Genomic DNA, 14,089 nt, shown 5'->3' with positions numbered 1-14,089 from the left:
TGGTTTAAAGGACACCTGAACCACATAAACATCTTTATTACCACCTAGGATCTGTTCCTATTTCACATCTCATGTTTTTTTACCTGAAGACTCAGACTTAAACAAGCAAACACTTCAGCACTTGATGCGCTGTCTATAAGGCTGAGTCTCCAAAACAGAAAGCTTACACAGACTTGTGGCCCTCTCAGCCACAAACCCCAGGGATGTGACGTTCCTGCTACTGCACCAAGTGGTGTCAGGTCTTTTCAGGGAAATGCCTGAACTTGCACCAACTGAAACCAGAATTATTTTCTAGAATCCCTCCTAATTTACTCCCCTCCTTTGGGCAGAGATACTGAGCTCAATCCACCCTGCAGAAAAGAAAAATTCCCACCTAAGGGAGCAACTTTCAGCTTCAGGTTCATAGTAAGCCTCTGAACGGCACTCCTCCAAACCTACTCTGCCACAGACATATGCAGGGCTACATTAATGACTTTGTGACTTGTATGTGAATATTGAAGTTCAGCTCTCTTCTATACTTTGGACTACCACACTTTCATACCATCACCACCCCCAAAAAAAGGCCATTTCCATCAGGAACTGCACTTTTTGTGGTTTCATTGTGGGGTTTTTGACTGCAAATGACTTTCTAGGTTGGGATTCCTTGGATTTGTCTGCATGTTATGATAAAACACAACGGATTCATTCACAAAACAAAACAAGTTTTTACGTAACAGAACGTGCAATAAAAGCGCAAGAAAAAGAAAAGAGAAAGAAAGAGAGGTATCCAGAGGAGAACTTACCCCGCGCTTTAGGCTCCTGAAGCAGTGGATTTTGGGTTTGGAGGTCATGAACTCGTTGAAGCGATGGGAGAGGGGTTCCTTTTGCTGCTTGGGAGACTGGGGGCCGTTGGGAACAGCAGAGGGTGAGGCAGAGGCAGGGGGAGGAGGAGGGGGCTGATGGGGGGATGTTAAAAGGGACATAAGCTACGTATAAGAGATGGAGAAGTGACAGAATAAAAATCAAAATAAAAAGATAAAACACAAAACGAAAATAAGCATCAAAAACAATATTTGAAATCCAGAGAAAAAAAACAATTAATTAAACATTAAAGGCCATGGTTCAAAGGAGGGGGGAGAGCAGTATTTAAGAGTTGTGTTAAATGAAGGATGTGATAAATGGAAGTTTTTAGTAAGTGATGCAACAGAACAGTAACACAAAGTATTTGGACAGGAAGCTCATGCAGACTCTTCCATGCAGCACTATCCCCATAAACTGCCCTGTTCTCACTCTGTTGACAGCTCAGAATAATGCATATGGATAGAGCTTTCAAATACCTGAATTTAAATGGATCAGATAAGGAAGGTACCTTAGTGCCCAGTAGCGTTTCTATTATCTGGAAAACAACAAACCACATTCCTTCCTGCTTTCAAATCATACCTCAGTAACGTGCATCAAACTTCACTTTTACAGACCCTAAGAATTTGCTCAGGAGTTGGTCCTGGTTTTTGCTTCTGGCTACACTGATGAAAGCACCAGAGAGCCGAGTTCCCTCTTATACCAGCACAAGAGAAATGACCCATTTTGATCAGGTAGGACTTTTGGACTCACTGGAATCATTAGAAGTGGTTTGATGAGGGTCAGAGCAAGGAGATCAAAACACTGAAGCTGCTCTGGGCTTCCATCAGTGTTACTGAAAACTGACCTAGTCCAGTCATCCTGACACGTTCTGGTAACCCCAGATGTATGGTGCCATGCATTATGGTGTAAAATATGACAGCGAAATGAGAAAGGTTTAATGGATACATCAGTTAATATGGTCTTTAAAGTCAACTGCTCAGTTAGTTGTGCTCCGTTAGTTGTGCTAAGGAGAATGAATTGCAGAAATTCCTTGTTCCCCGCCACCCAACTGCAGAACCCAGCGCACAGACTGAGAAGGTAACTCAAATGAAAAGCTAAGGAGAGTTTTAGAAGTGTCAAACAGTAATGCCACATTAAAGCTTCCCCAAAGTAACATGTTAGTTAGCACACGTGACACTACGTAAGTGGTGTACAATTCCTTCTCTGAGTTAGGAACAGGAATGGACCATGGCACAGACATGACAACCAAAGTTAAATTAATATAAAAACCGCAACATAATTAAAGAAATTACAAAGAAAAAAAATCAAAGATATAAAAACTTAACTAAAGACTTGCACAAAACACCATAGCAAGACATTAGTTATTAACTTTCTGAAACTAAAGTTCTCTAAAAAACTGCGATTACCAGGTTCACTAGACAAGACAGAGGCTATTGACTACAAACATCCTAGCCCTAAGCTCAAGTTTGCAAGTCAGTACCTTATTTTTCTTGATGAATGGCCATAACTTGCCCTTGGATTTGCCACCAAACTTCGGCTCCGACTTCCCATCCCCTCTGGAGTTTGAAAGGCTGGATTCGGAGACAGTCCGCTTCATGGGCTGAGTGAAGTCCTCAAAGTCCACATCTCCTGGAGGCTCGAACCCCGATTTAAAGGCTTCTATTACCATTTGTGAATCCTGAAATGGGACAGATCCAGTACAAGAGTAAATACCTCAGATGAAGGCTGTCATCAGATTGGTGGCATAGAAGAACCGCACAAGGACAAACAAGGGTGCCTTCGAGGGAAACAACCTTTACAGGGACCAGTTTCATCCTGGCAAATCAACACCCTCCCAGAACTTGGGACCGAGATAAGTTTCTCCACTTTCTGCTCCAAAATCCAGGCACTTTTCATTGGAACTATTTTCACTATCATGATGTGCTTCAAAAAGATACACAGAGACTATTATCCCACCAAAACAAGGCACTCTGCCATGTAAAACTGAATGTTCCCAGATATTTCAGTAGCAAATGAAGTTAAAAACAACAAGAAACCCAACCTGTGTCAGTCAGAACATACTGCAACTGGGAACATAAACGGTCACAATCTCAGTTTCAGAATAGAACACAAAACGATGTCTGAAATAACGCAGGTGACCTTTGCTCTCAGATAGTCCATAATTTGTGTTACAAAATGCTAGTTCCTTTTGCAAAGGTATCACCGAGACCAGTCATTACTTAAAATACCAACAGATAAAAAAAAACTATGGTCTATTTGGGAAAGCAAACCATACAAAACGATCATTACAGCATGAGTCATTGTAGCTAACTGCAGAGGATGCTCAGGAAGAGCAAATTCAGGTCTCCTCATTCCAGCCTTCCACGAGCTGCAGCCTGACCTCAACCTAGCAACTCTTCTCCCTGGTTTGTTACCCATGCAAAAAATCAAAGTTCTGATACAATCCCCTTGTAATGGCTTTTTTTTTTTTTAAATGTCCACTGGTGAAAATGACAAGGAGCTTATTATTGTTAGCTTTACTTACTAGAAGAGAAATCCTACTTCAGTAACTGAACAGATAAGTTAAGCGACTCATAACGAAGTTGAGGTACAGAATTGCTGGGCATGCAGCTGTAAGCAAGCTTCTGGAAAGCCCCGATAAATGCTCCTATATACCTGACCTCCAGTGACCACACTGCCACGAGTTAACCAGTCTGTGCTTGTGAACTTAGCTACAGCAAGTGGCAGGAGTTTATCTTCCGAGCTTTATCCTACAACTGGAGCAGCCCAGGGTCCTGCGAGCAGCCAGGCACCCTGGTGCTGCAGTGGCCGCTAACTCCAGGGCTGTCATTAAAGCCTCGTACCCTTCTGGTGCCACTAGGAGCACTAGATGCAAGTCAGCCACACACTGCCTGTACACTCTGCAGTGGGTTTGCTTTTTTAAAAAAAAAAAAAAAATCAAACCCAACATATAGCATTTTTCCTATACAGGCTTACAAACAATTAATTATACATAAATGCAGATTTGGACTTCAGCTTGCCAAATGCATTTAGATCTAATGGCCTCTGGAAAAAAAAAATTCTACTTTTGATCTACTCAACTTCTATGGAAGGGAGCTTTTTATATAATACTGTTCTAACAGTTTTCGCTCTAAGATCATTAGAGGAACTGTGCCACAGCACACAAAAATCTCATTAGCCTCCAGAGAACAGCACCATCATTCTGCTTGGAGAAAAAAGATGAACTTGTTGCTTTGAAGGCATTTCACAGCTTCTGCTCGTGTCCGTAGGTAAAACAGTGTTCACAAAAAATCTAGTGGGATATAAACTTATTCAGAGGCCAGACACAATTAAGCAAAACACTGCTCTAAGATAAGCTTTGCAAAAATATCCAGGGGATTGCATAGCAAATTAAGGCTTGAGATCCTCAATCTATTAGGTGCACTGTAGAATTCCTCCAGAACTTTTAAAGGAGGTAAAACAACACTTTCTCCGTTATCTCAACCCAGTTTGACATTAAAACTTTTGTAGATATAAGCATTTGAAGAGGTTTTAAACAATAATCGTGAAGACGATTATTGTGAAGAAGGAAGTGACAAACACACATGAGGTTCCATACACCACTTTACAGGCATTTCATGCTATGCTTAGAGCCTTTCATTTTTCTTTTTTTTTCTTTTTTAACTGTACAGTGTTCCTTCCATTTCGTCAAAACATCCTTCCACTACAATGGAGCTAAAAATATGCAGCATGCTCCATATATCACGAAGAGATAATGTCATAACAGGAACTCCCAGACCCGTAACAAATTCATTCTATCTGCTGCTGGAGCCTTCAGAAGCCAATTCTGCCTAGGTTCACTTAGCAGTCACCACAGCTCACCCTTGCAATGTGACCTCTGTGTTATTAGAAAGAGGACATGGAAAAGAAGCATATTTATAGCTGCATTAGAAACACAAGGCTAACGAGCGTTCCCAGCTATATCCAGCCAGTTTCCATTGATATTAGTGGGAGCTGCACACACTTTGGTGAGGGCAGAAAGCAATCCTACTTGCACAGTTACAAGTTCCCTAACTAAGCCCGAACAACTGGCCATTTTGTTAGGGGCATGAGGCAGAACTTTGTCATATTTAAGCTGCAGAGAATAATTAAATTATTCCATGTATCGTTCTGGTTCTCAACACCATCTAATGAAACAGGGGCCCTTAAACAACACGGTTTTCCAGACTCCTGCTAGCACCTATAGAGCTGGCTGTAGAAAGGAAGCCTGTTCCTAGCAGCCTGCACCTCCACAGTTACCACTTGACTGTGGAACTATGTCCTGACTTACTGCAGTACTACACAATTTTGATCAGCGGTTCACAGATGCCACAGGAATCCCTTGAAAGGTCTGTGTTTGTAATAAACCTACCTGAAGCTAAAAACTGATCATCAGAAAGCTCAGAGATACCCACATGAAGTGCAAGGGTGTGCTTTTTTTCCCCTCCTTCTTAAAACAATAATGCCTTTCCATCAGCTGGTAAGGTTTTCCTGACAGCAAAAAAAAAGTTGCAGAACTTGCAGGTTCTCACATCGTTTCAGCTAGAGCTGACTCACAGTGGTACATAAGGTAAAGCACTAGAATTGGTGCTTTCTCTGTAATTATTTTCTTTCTGACCAATACGTCTTCTATACTAGTTGTGGCTGTTCCATTCAAAGCCCTGGTTTCTGAAGTTACCAAAAAAAGAACTTTCATTTACCTCTCTCCTTCTTCAGCAAGTCTGTATGCGATAGCTGGACAAAAAGAGTGAAAATAAAACCAGAGTACCAATAAGGAGCTAAATATGAACTCCAGATGCATCACTGCCTTTTGTCAGTACCCTAGTCTCTGAGCTCATACGTTTCAAGTTTGGTGATACTGTACTTTGTTTATGATTACCAGATCCTGGAGATCTCCTCCCAGCTGGGAAACACATGTCTGTGTGGGCCCAGAGTTTCACACAAAGCTTTTCCTGCTCAGCAGGCTCTTGGTTTTGCTCACCATTGTACTAGTTCTATTATCACCAGCTGTCCTTGCATTCAACTTTCCTGGAATCTGACCTCATTTACAAAGCTGACTACAGCTCAGATCTAGTGACTTTCCTATCCAAAAATGTTCAGGCTTGAAAAAGATGAGCAAAGGAGAAACCCTTCAATTTGGATCTTTCAAAGAAAAGAAACTCTTCTGACAATAGTCTAAGAACTGAAACTTGTTTCTTACAATTTTAAGGGGTGAGACAGGAAAGGTCTGCTGTAAGAGTCTGCATTACCGGCCAAAGCAGTACATGACCTGGAAATAGGGAAGACACAGCTTTTAAATTGCTACTGTCTGCACTTATGGACACAACTATAAAGTGGCAGGACCCGCATCTTGGAAAAGGCAGGAACAAGCATGCCACTTCTATTAGAATCAAGAAGGTGAGAAACCTCTGTTCCTGAGATAAAAAGTCCTTAATGATATTTTAAGAAAAGAAGAATCATTTATGGACTTTCCTGTTTTCAGACACAACATGCTAAACCCTTTGTAATTGTTCAGATGTAACAAATTTGGTTAAATACATTTTGGTTAGCATGGTGTTTTCAGGAGAACCCTTGGTTTTCAATGCTCAAAATACCTTTTTCAAAATACCTACTTGTGCATGTGAGCCAGCAGTCTGACTTATCTGTGTGCAAGAGAGACCAAGTTGAGCTGAAAATTCAGTGGTGGTGGTGAAGCTGGTTCCAATACCTAGCTTAAGTGGTTTGTGAGTTTCTCTCAGACTGTGCTTGAACATCAGAGCAGAATGTAGGCTTAAGAATGAATCTCTCCTTAGCGCAATTTTCACCATACAGCACCAAGAACTGTACCCCCAAAAGGGTGCATTGTTCAAACATGGGAATCTGTTCCCCAGCTCCCCCTTCTCCTAGCCCAAAACAGTAACTTTCAGATTCCTTGGTTTCCCATGCTGCTCTCTGTGAGAGCAACTGCTGAGCAAAAAGTAGGGGATTCATTTCAAAACCTCAGCCTCAGGCTTATGCTGCCAATTAACTGCAGTCTCCAGGCTCTGGGCACTGAATAGCTTAGAAAAGATTCCAGTGAAAAAGACGTATGGGAATTTCAAACAGCCAGCAAGACACATGCTGTTTGTATTTGAAGCACTAATGTGATCCATGAGAAGGGCTGAAAGAGCAGGCAGAGACTTCATTTACAAAGAGAGCAGATCATTCTGAAAAGAAAATAGAAAACACATTCACCCTTGTGCTAACTGTACATCAGCAAGCTCGGCCCAACTCTTCATCGGCCTTCATCAGGAAGGCTTGTTTTTACTCCGACATTCAGAAATCAAGACTTGTGAGAGCTCATTTACAGATCGCTAGCAAGTCTTAATTCTTCAAATAAACAATTCACAATAGAAGTTTTGCCAGAGTTGTTGCAATAATTTATGTAGCCAACACTTTAAATACTTCTATTACTATTATAAGAGTAACAAGCAGACATTCCTGCAACATTCCATTTTCTGACTATTAGATATAGAACCTATCTGAATAAGAATCTGTGACACTTCTAATGATGTCCATCATTTTCCTTACTCTAGGCAGAAGCCTATTCTTCAATAACAATATTTCAAAAAATCATTATCCTATCAAAAGGAAAGAATATTCCTAAAAGAAAAAAGGTGTGGCATTTCCAGATGTTAAGAAGATTTAGGAGATAATCTACCTCAGACAAAGTAGTCTGGGACAAAAGCCTACCATTTATTCTAGTTCTATGACTATAAAGCCCTCACCGTGGTTTGGACCCAGGATTTGAATCTCCATATACAAAGCGATCAGTACTAAAGACAGCAATTAACAATCCAAGCAATATAATACTTACGTTCTTGTGATCAATTGATTCTGCAGCTTTTGTAATTTCATCCAGACACTTTCCAATGATAGGGATCACTTGGCGGTCGACCTCTGCAAAAGTTTTCATGGATTCACCTATCCTCACAATTCTTCTTTCCTCCATCTCTTGTATTTTCTAAAACATTAGATTTCATTCAGATCAAATATCAAGAGTAGCTTCACAGTTTCAACCCATTTTTCTCCCCAGCAAACACTGCTTTAAAATGTATAGTTTAAATATGTTTTTAAGAATAGACAAACTAGGACAGCTGTTTTCATGAAGGCAGCAAATGGTATCATTCCCTCAAACATCTAAATCCCACTCTAAAAGCAATCTGTTACTATTAGTAAGAATTTTTCAATTATTTTTTTTTATGCTGAAAAATGCTGATTTGTCAAAAATCCCAGTTTTAGACATTTGTAAGAATGGTTCTTAAGGCCGTTAACATAATTTCCGGAACAACAAATTCTCTTCCATTTTCCACGACATGTTGTGAAAGAGCTCATTTTCATTCCACTGGAGAATCCAAGGGAACAAAAAAAAATGTTGTTTTCTCCCCTTCCCCCAAGAAGATAATTTTTGGTTTATGGGCAGTCTTATACATCACACATTGTTTACATGAGTGTTTCTCAACACATGCTCTCTGTTACTTGGTGGATTCAACGCCACGATCTCCAGCACCTATTCCATGGATCTCTGATTTAGAACAGAGGCTAAGTGAATGTAGTATAACACGGTTAAAACAGATTATAAAACAGGATACAGAAGGGCATGGACAAGAACTGGCTGTTTCACATTAGACTGCAGGAATTTTACTGAGTATTGATAACTTAGAAATTCCCATTACCTTGACTAATATGCAAGCAACAAAAGCAAAAAACGATCAGTTAAAAGTTGTGCTGTAAAGAATTTCTGTTCTTTCCCTTATTTCACCATCTATGAGGAAGTGATAAAGCTTCCTAGAGCACTGGTAGTGAAAAGGAATCTTCTGCACAACTTAAAATAAGTATGCTCACCTACAAATCAGAGCACTTACCAGATTTAGGTTTAAATACAAATATACTGGAAGAATTTTATATATGATGCCATGGAAAATTTATCTCAAGATACTGGTTTGAAATACCATGAACAAAAGAGAAGGTGTCCATTTAGCTAAGAAGCTACAGTTATGGATAAGAAAATGCTTGCTTGCTATGCAAGTATCCGTTATTTCTGATCAGATGATAAGCATGTGACATTTTCTCCCTTAAAGAGGTTGTCTTTTCCACTTCTTGACTCTCATGACCCATTACAATGGAACAGTCATTTAGAATTTCTGTTCTATGACATTAATCTCTTTGTTCAGCCAAGCACACACTCAGATCTTCAGTCAGAACAAAAAAAGCTATCTGATTTGTACTTTCTCTACAGTCTTTCTTTAGGCATGGTAAGACATACTCAGCAAGCGTGCTTAAACCCTTTGACATTCACTATTGAGTTTAACTCCCCAATAATTCTGCAAACATCTGTGAAATCTGATTTCAAAACAGGTTATAAAGACTGTGAGGCTTTACAGATGTAAGGATGCCCAGCTGCCTCCTGCTCCAACAATGCAAATAATGCTCTCATTCCCCAGCTGCATGGACACAAGAGTTTAATACAGCAAATTGTGACGATTCCAAGGACTACCGTAATCTGCCATGACAATTCAATGTTGCCTTCCTCCTAAGAGAAAGGCACACTTTTACATACCCAAGCTCTCCATCACTTGGGGTAGCAGATTGCGTACAAAATTTGATAACAATGACAAAATGGCCAAAGAATAAAACAGGATCATAGAATCGGGCCAACATGCAATGCATCCCTTTATTTTTTTTCACAAGTGTATGAGCTACTCTAGTTCAGTGCCAGCGAGTCTTACCTGGAAGATGTTTGGTATGTGTGTGTAGTAATGATCATGCTGCTCACTGTTGAACTTCTGTAGAGTGGAACAATATTCTGCTTTGCTGTCTTCTGCCATTTGATGTCGCAGCTGGGCTTGCTGTCTTGCCTAAAGAAATGCCAAAAGTAGTTTATAACTTCCACTACATGGAAATAAATTACACTGCATTACTCCTCATCTTACCACCCTTACCAGTAGGCAGCACAGAAACATTAGCATATGGATCTCTGAACACATACACTTACGGCTTACTCCTATACACAGATGTGTGTGAAACATTTCATCTACTTCAAGCATAAATCTGCAGTGTGCACTCCGGAAATTCAGTCCTCTTTCTTCTGTTAAATGTGGCAGGGCCTTGCCCTCTATTGAATCGACACATTCCTGCCTGTTCCTATTTGGAATTTTCAGTTAAATTGGTCAAAATCTGGCATATGAAGGACTTGTGTTCCTAGTTTGCCTAAGAAGCGATAGCTCTCACAGCTCAGCTGCATCCTCAGAATGAACATCTCTAGTCATTTGCCATCTTCATAGAACAAATGTGCTGCCACAGATCTAGCAGAAGGCAGTGCCTGCTTCCTCCAGCTAGTGTCTCCCCTTTATGCTTGGAGCTGCTACCCTTTTTTTGTGTTGCAATATGTTAGTTCCATCAATCATTTTGCATTCCATAAACTGCCTCTCTTCATACTACATGAAGATGCTACCTATTACTAAACACCACAAGTTTGCCCCTCTAGTAGCCCCCTTAGGGGCAGAGGCTTTTTGACACTTCGGGACACTTCTTCATCCCCTGTATGCCGTAATGGCTGGCACCTGCTTTTCTCTACTGCACTACCTACCTGTTGGCTAGCAGTATCTTTTAGAGAAAAGGGAGGGACAAAAATGGTTTGTCCCATTTAACACGCTTCAGCCAACGTACCCATGACAAAACATCTCAATTTGTGTCCCCACTGTACTCTCTGCAAAGCCCTTTATGTACACTTCTTTGGACAGAGCTGGCATGCAGTGTGCAAGGAAAGGGGAGCCTGAGGAGCAGCTGAAACATGATTACCTTCTTATTTTTACCCACAGATCATTTGCTGCCCAGCATAGCTGAGCACTGGGCAATTACCCTCACTTCTTTCCCTAGAACAATCTGTCCCCAAGTGACCCTCCCGTACTTTCAGATTACTCTCCTTACAGTTCTGCTTCCCAAGGCCTTCTGTTGTCTGTTTCAGTGCCCAATATTATTCCCTTGCTGTCTATCCCATCTGTTTAATTTAGCTGCCTTTTCCTTCCTTGCTGCTGGCCTTCATACAGAAACTCTTCCTTCCCTTCCCTCATGGCTCCCTGCACCTACCTGCCTTCGCTCCCTACCCTGTGCTCACTTGCTGAGACTCTCCTCTCGTGCTCATTCACAATTTGCATCCAACCATCCAGAGCTGTTTTCATTCAGCTCCCATATAGCCCCTCACACTGCCACCTGCCCCAGAAGAGCCGGCACCATGGCTGTGGTTCAAATCCTTGCTCCAGTGAAGCCAGCAACAGCCTTGCTTTTTGGCGTTGTATATTTAATCCATCCTGTTTGCGCTTATTTTTCAGGCACTTGAAGCCTCCTCACCCTCTGCTGTCTACCTAGCCCTGGAACAGTCCTGCAAGTATTCAGAAAATATTAGGTTTTGATCATTCCCTCAAATTTCAAAATGACCCCTTTAAGAAAGGAGAGAGAAGGACTGCTTAAAAATTATTTAAAGCATTTTGGGATGTTTCAGGGAAAACAGTACAACAAATAATTTTAATACATTCTAAGAAGTGGGCTCCCATTGAAAACAGTTCAGAGAGGGGTTAGCCTTTGAACTGTTCCAAGCAGACAATAGTTTCCTGACAATAAATCCATGAAATACCAAATCATGGAACATTTTAGTAATCATAACTGGAAGCTAACAAGTTCTGCCAAAAGGTTTCAAATCTCAATTTGAAAAGAAATAGGCTTCCCTTCCACTTGTCCAGCTCACACCTCTCACCTAATAATTTATTTTGCCTCAATTCAGCTATTTCTTTTGCAAGTGCAGTCAACTGAAGGAGTTTCCTAGATCCCCTTTCACATTCTTTCTACAAAAACAATAATTCAAGCACAATGAAAAAATGCTGGGCACTAAGTGCGTAACAGGAGATGAAACAGTAGCATCAAATGGAAAAGATTGTGACTATGACCAAATAAATAGATCCAATATAAAACTTGCATCTTTGCCTGTTCCCCAAGAGTTTTAATTGTCCACTCACTCTTGCAAAGGAAGCAGCATCGGGAACTCTACCTGGTGCAATGAAATTCCAAGCAGCCATATCAATCATTTTTCTACCCAAGTGCTCGATATGATTTATTAAACCTTATCATCCATGCACTCATGTATAGCTATGTTGAACACAAGTGGAAAACAATATCGCCTTGTACTACAAACACAAATACACGAGCAAAACAAAGTCAGCCATGGAAAGGCTGACAGCTGTAAGGGTAACGTACGGTTGTCTCCCAGCCCCTTCCTCAAGTCCCAGCTGCCAGAGATCAATATTCATTTGTGAGGCCCATTCTCCTCAGCTACCTAAGAGCAGCCCATTGTTCGAGCTGACTTCTATGAAAGGCCCCGTCCCACTTAGCTTTTTTTTTTTTAAAAAAAAAAAAAGTAGTGCAACTCAGGAATTTGTCCCTTGACTCTATTTTTGAAACAGAAGAGCAAGAAATTCACTATTACACATTTCCAGTCAGACCCAGCAAACATTAAGCCTCCAGAGTTCATTCTCATGAGCAAGCTCACTGGTGGGGTATGGTAACCCTGAGCTCAGTGTATACAGGAGTAGATGCTCTGTTTCCAAAACTATCTTAACTGGCCCCAAATAAGAGGAGGCAGCAGATGAATAAGTAAAATTGGGTACATTCCAAAACCAAGAATTTTTGTATGAGAGCCCCAGTGATGTTTTGTTTCTCCTGGCCATTTAATGCATTTGGCAAGCTTCAAACTGTTTAAATACTTTTCCAATGAGGTATTTGTTTCTTAAAATAAAAACATAAAAGAGTCTAGATTTTTTTATTACTTCATTTGAGTATGTCACTTACTCTAACATCATCACTTCTAGTACTAGCAGAATTACATTTTATAACTGGGTTCCTGCATTCTGCTGAAGCACAGAATGATAAAAATGAGTCGACGACATTAAGTGTCACATTCAGAGCAATGGATGCAGTGGCCTGGAGCTGCACAGTCACAGGAACTATTTTGGGAGTAATTTACAGTTGAGCTTCACAGAAAATTTATTTTTATCTTCTTCACTGCTCACTTTTGCATGCAAACAGCTTCAGAGAAGATACTTTTCAGGCTTTTAGAATTAATGTTAAAATATTTGCTCTGAACAGCATTTTCAGGAGGAAAGGCTTTGGAATACCCAGTCTCTGGAAAACCAGACCATGCCTTCAGATATGGGAGGACGATGCTGTGATGCAGCTTTCAGCCAACACACTCTCTCCTTTTAACTGTGCAGGGATGATCAAGCAAGAGCTGGGATTTCTAGCACCACATGCAAAACCACAATCCAGATCAACAGACTGCCAGATCACTCTTGGTTAAAACAAAAGTCAGGACTAGGTACTCGTAAGACTACCAAAAAAATCCCCTCCCCTTGAAAGGGGGAATGAGTGAGGTCACTTTCATCATCATGAAAAAGCAGAAAAGGGTATATGCATTTGAGGGATTTGGGGGGAAGAAAAGCATTTTCCTTTTCTTTGCAAAAGATACTCAGATCTTGTACGCACTTGTTAAAGAAATGCACATCCACCCCCAGAGCACACCTTCATAACATCTTTTAGTCCCCAAATAAACACGTGCAGCATATATACACACAACCTCCCCTCCAAAGTCTATTTTTGTTAAGGCAATTCTTCTGTGAACTCGTGTGGCAGCAATAAAACCAAAAGGTCACATATGCCAGTGTACTTCTCATCAAGAAAAGCGCTCCCAAGAATGAAGGACAGCCCAGTATCTGCAGCGCCATCAGCCCTGCAGCAAGTATACTGGTAAACTTAGAGTTTCCACTGCCATGGCAATTCGGATCTGAACCCAATCACACCAAAGCACTATTTTCTGTAACTAACTTACAGAAAGATATAGGTAAAGGAAGCATAGGAGAAAGAAAAAATACAGTCTGCCACTTCAGTCTTCACTACAGAAAAGAATGAAGGATATTTTGCAGAGAACAATTTGTAAGACACATTCCAGAAACAGCTAGAGACTCAATGGACACACTGTCTTTTGGGTTTACACAGACAAAAAATGCAGCCCCTCCGGGCTGTTATGGTGGGAGTGATATGAATAACTGAAAAGGGCAGAAAAAAGCTTTGGCTGCTGTTAAGCTGATCTGCACGGAGTGGAACAGTTCAACTTCTCAGCCATTGCTCTTGTCCAGAATGGCAGAGTTTCCAGTCAAAACTCTGG

The 14,089-nt window shown here is 40.8% G+C and overlaps 1 protein-coding gene across 28 annotated transcripts in view; it reads right to left on the bottom strand.

The window, feature by feature from the left end:
* The window catches only part of FNBP1 (formin binding protein 1), a 97,570-nt gene that overhangs the window by 25,908 nt on the left and 57,573 nt on the right, over positions 1–14,089 (bottom strand). For 11 of the 28 annotated variants that reach the window (XM_066980787.1, XM_048056897.2, XM_048056864.2 and 8 more), the window contains exons 7-10: positions 9,606–9,734; positions 7,694–7,840; positions 2,321–2,518; positions 783–965 (exon numbers count right to left, since the gene is read on the bottom strand). In XM_066980787.1, coding sequence (XP_066836888.1) covers positions 783–965; positions 2,321–2,518; positions 7,694–7,840; positions 9,606–9,734 — 657 coding nt within the window. Of the gene's footprint in view, positions 1–782; positions 966–1,348; positions 1,376–2,320; positions 2,519–7,693; positions 7,841–9,605; positions 9,735–14,089 lie in introns of all 28 variants that reach the window. The other 17 variants (XM_048056913.2, XM_048056932.2, XM_048056934.2 and 14 more) reach the window with 4 other exon arrangements.

The sequence above is a fragment of the Anser cygnoides genome, chromosome 20 (assembly GCF_040182565.1).
Source record: "Anser cygnoides isolate HZ-2024a breed goose chromosome 20, Taihu_goose_T2T_genome, whole genome shotgun sequence".
Classification (NCBI taxonomy): domain Eukaryota; kingdom Metazoa; phylum Chordata; class Aves; order Anseriformes; family Anatidae; genus Anser; species Anser cygnoides.
This window is presented reverse-complemented; position numbering and strand designations above follow the sequence as displayed.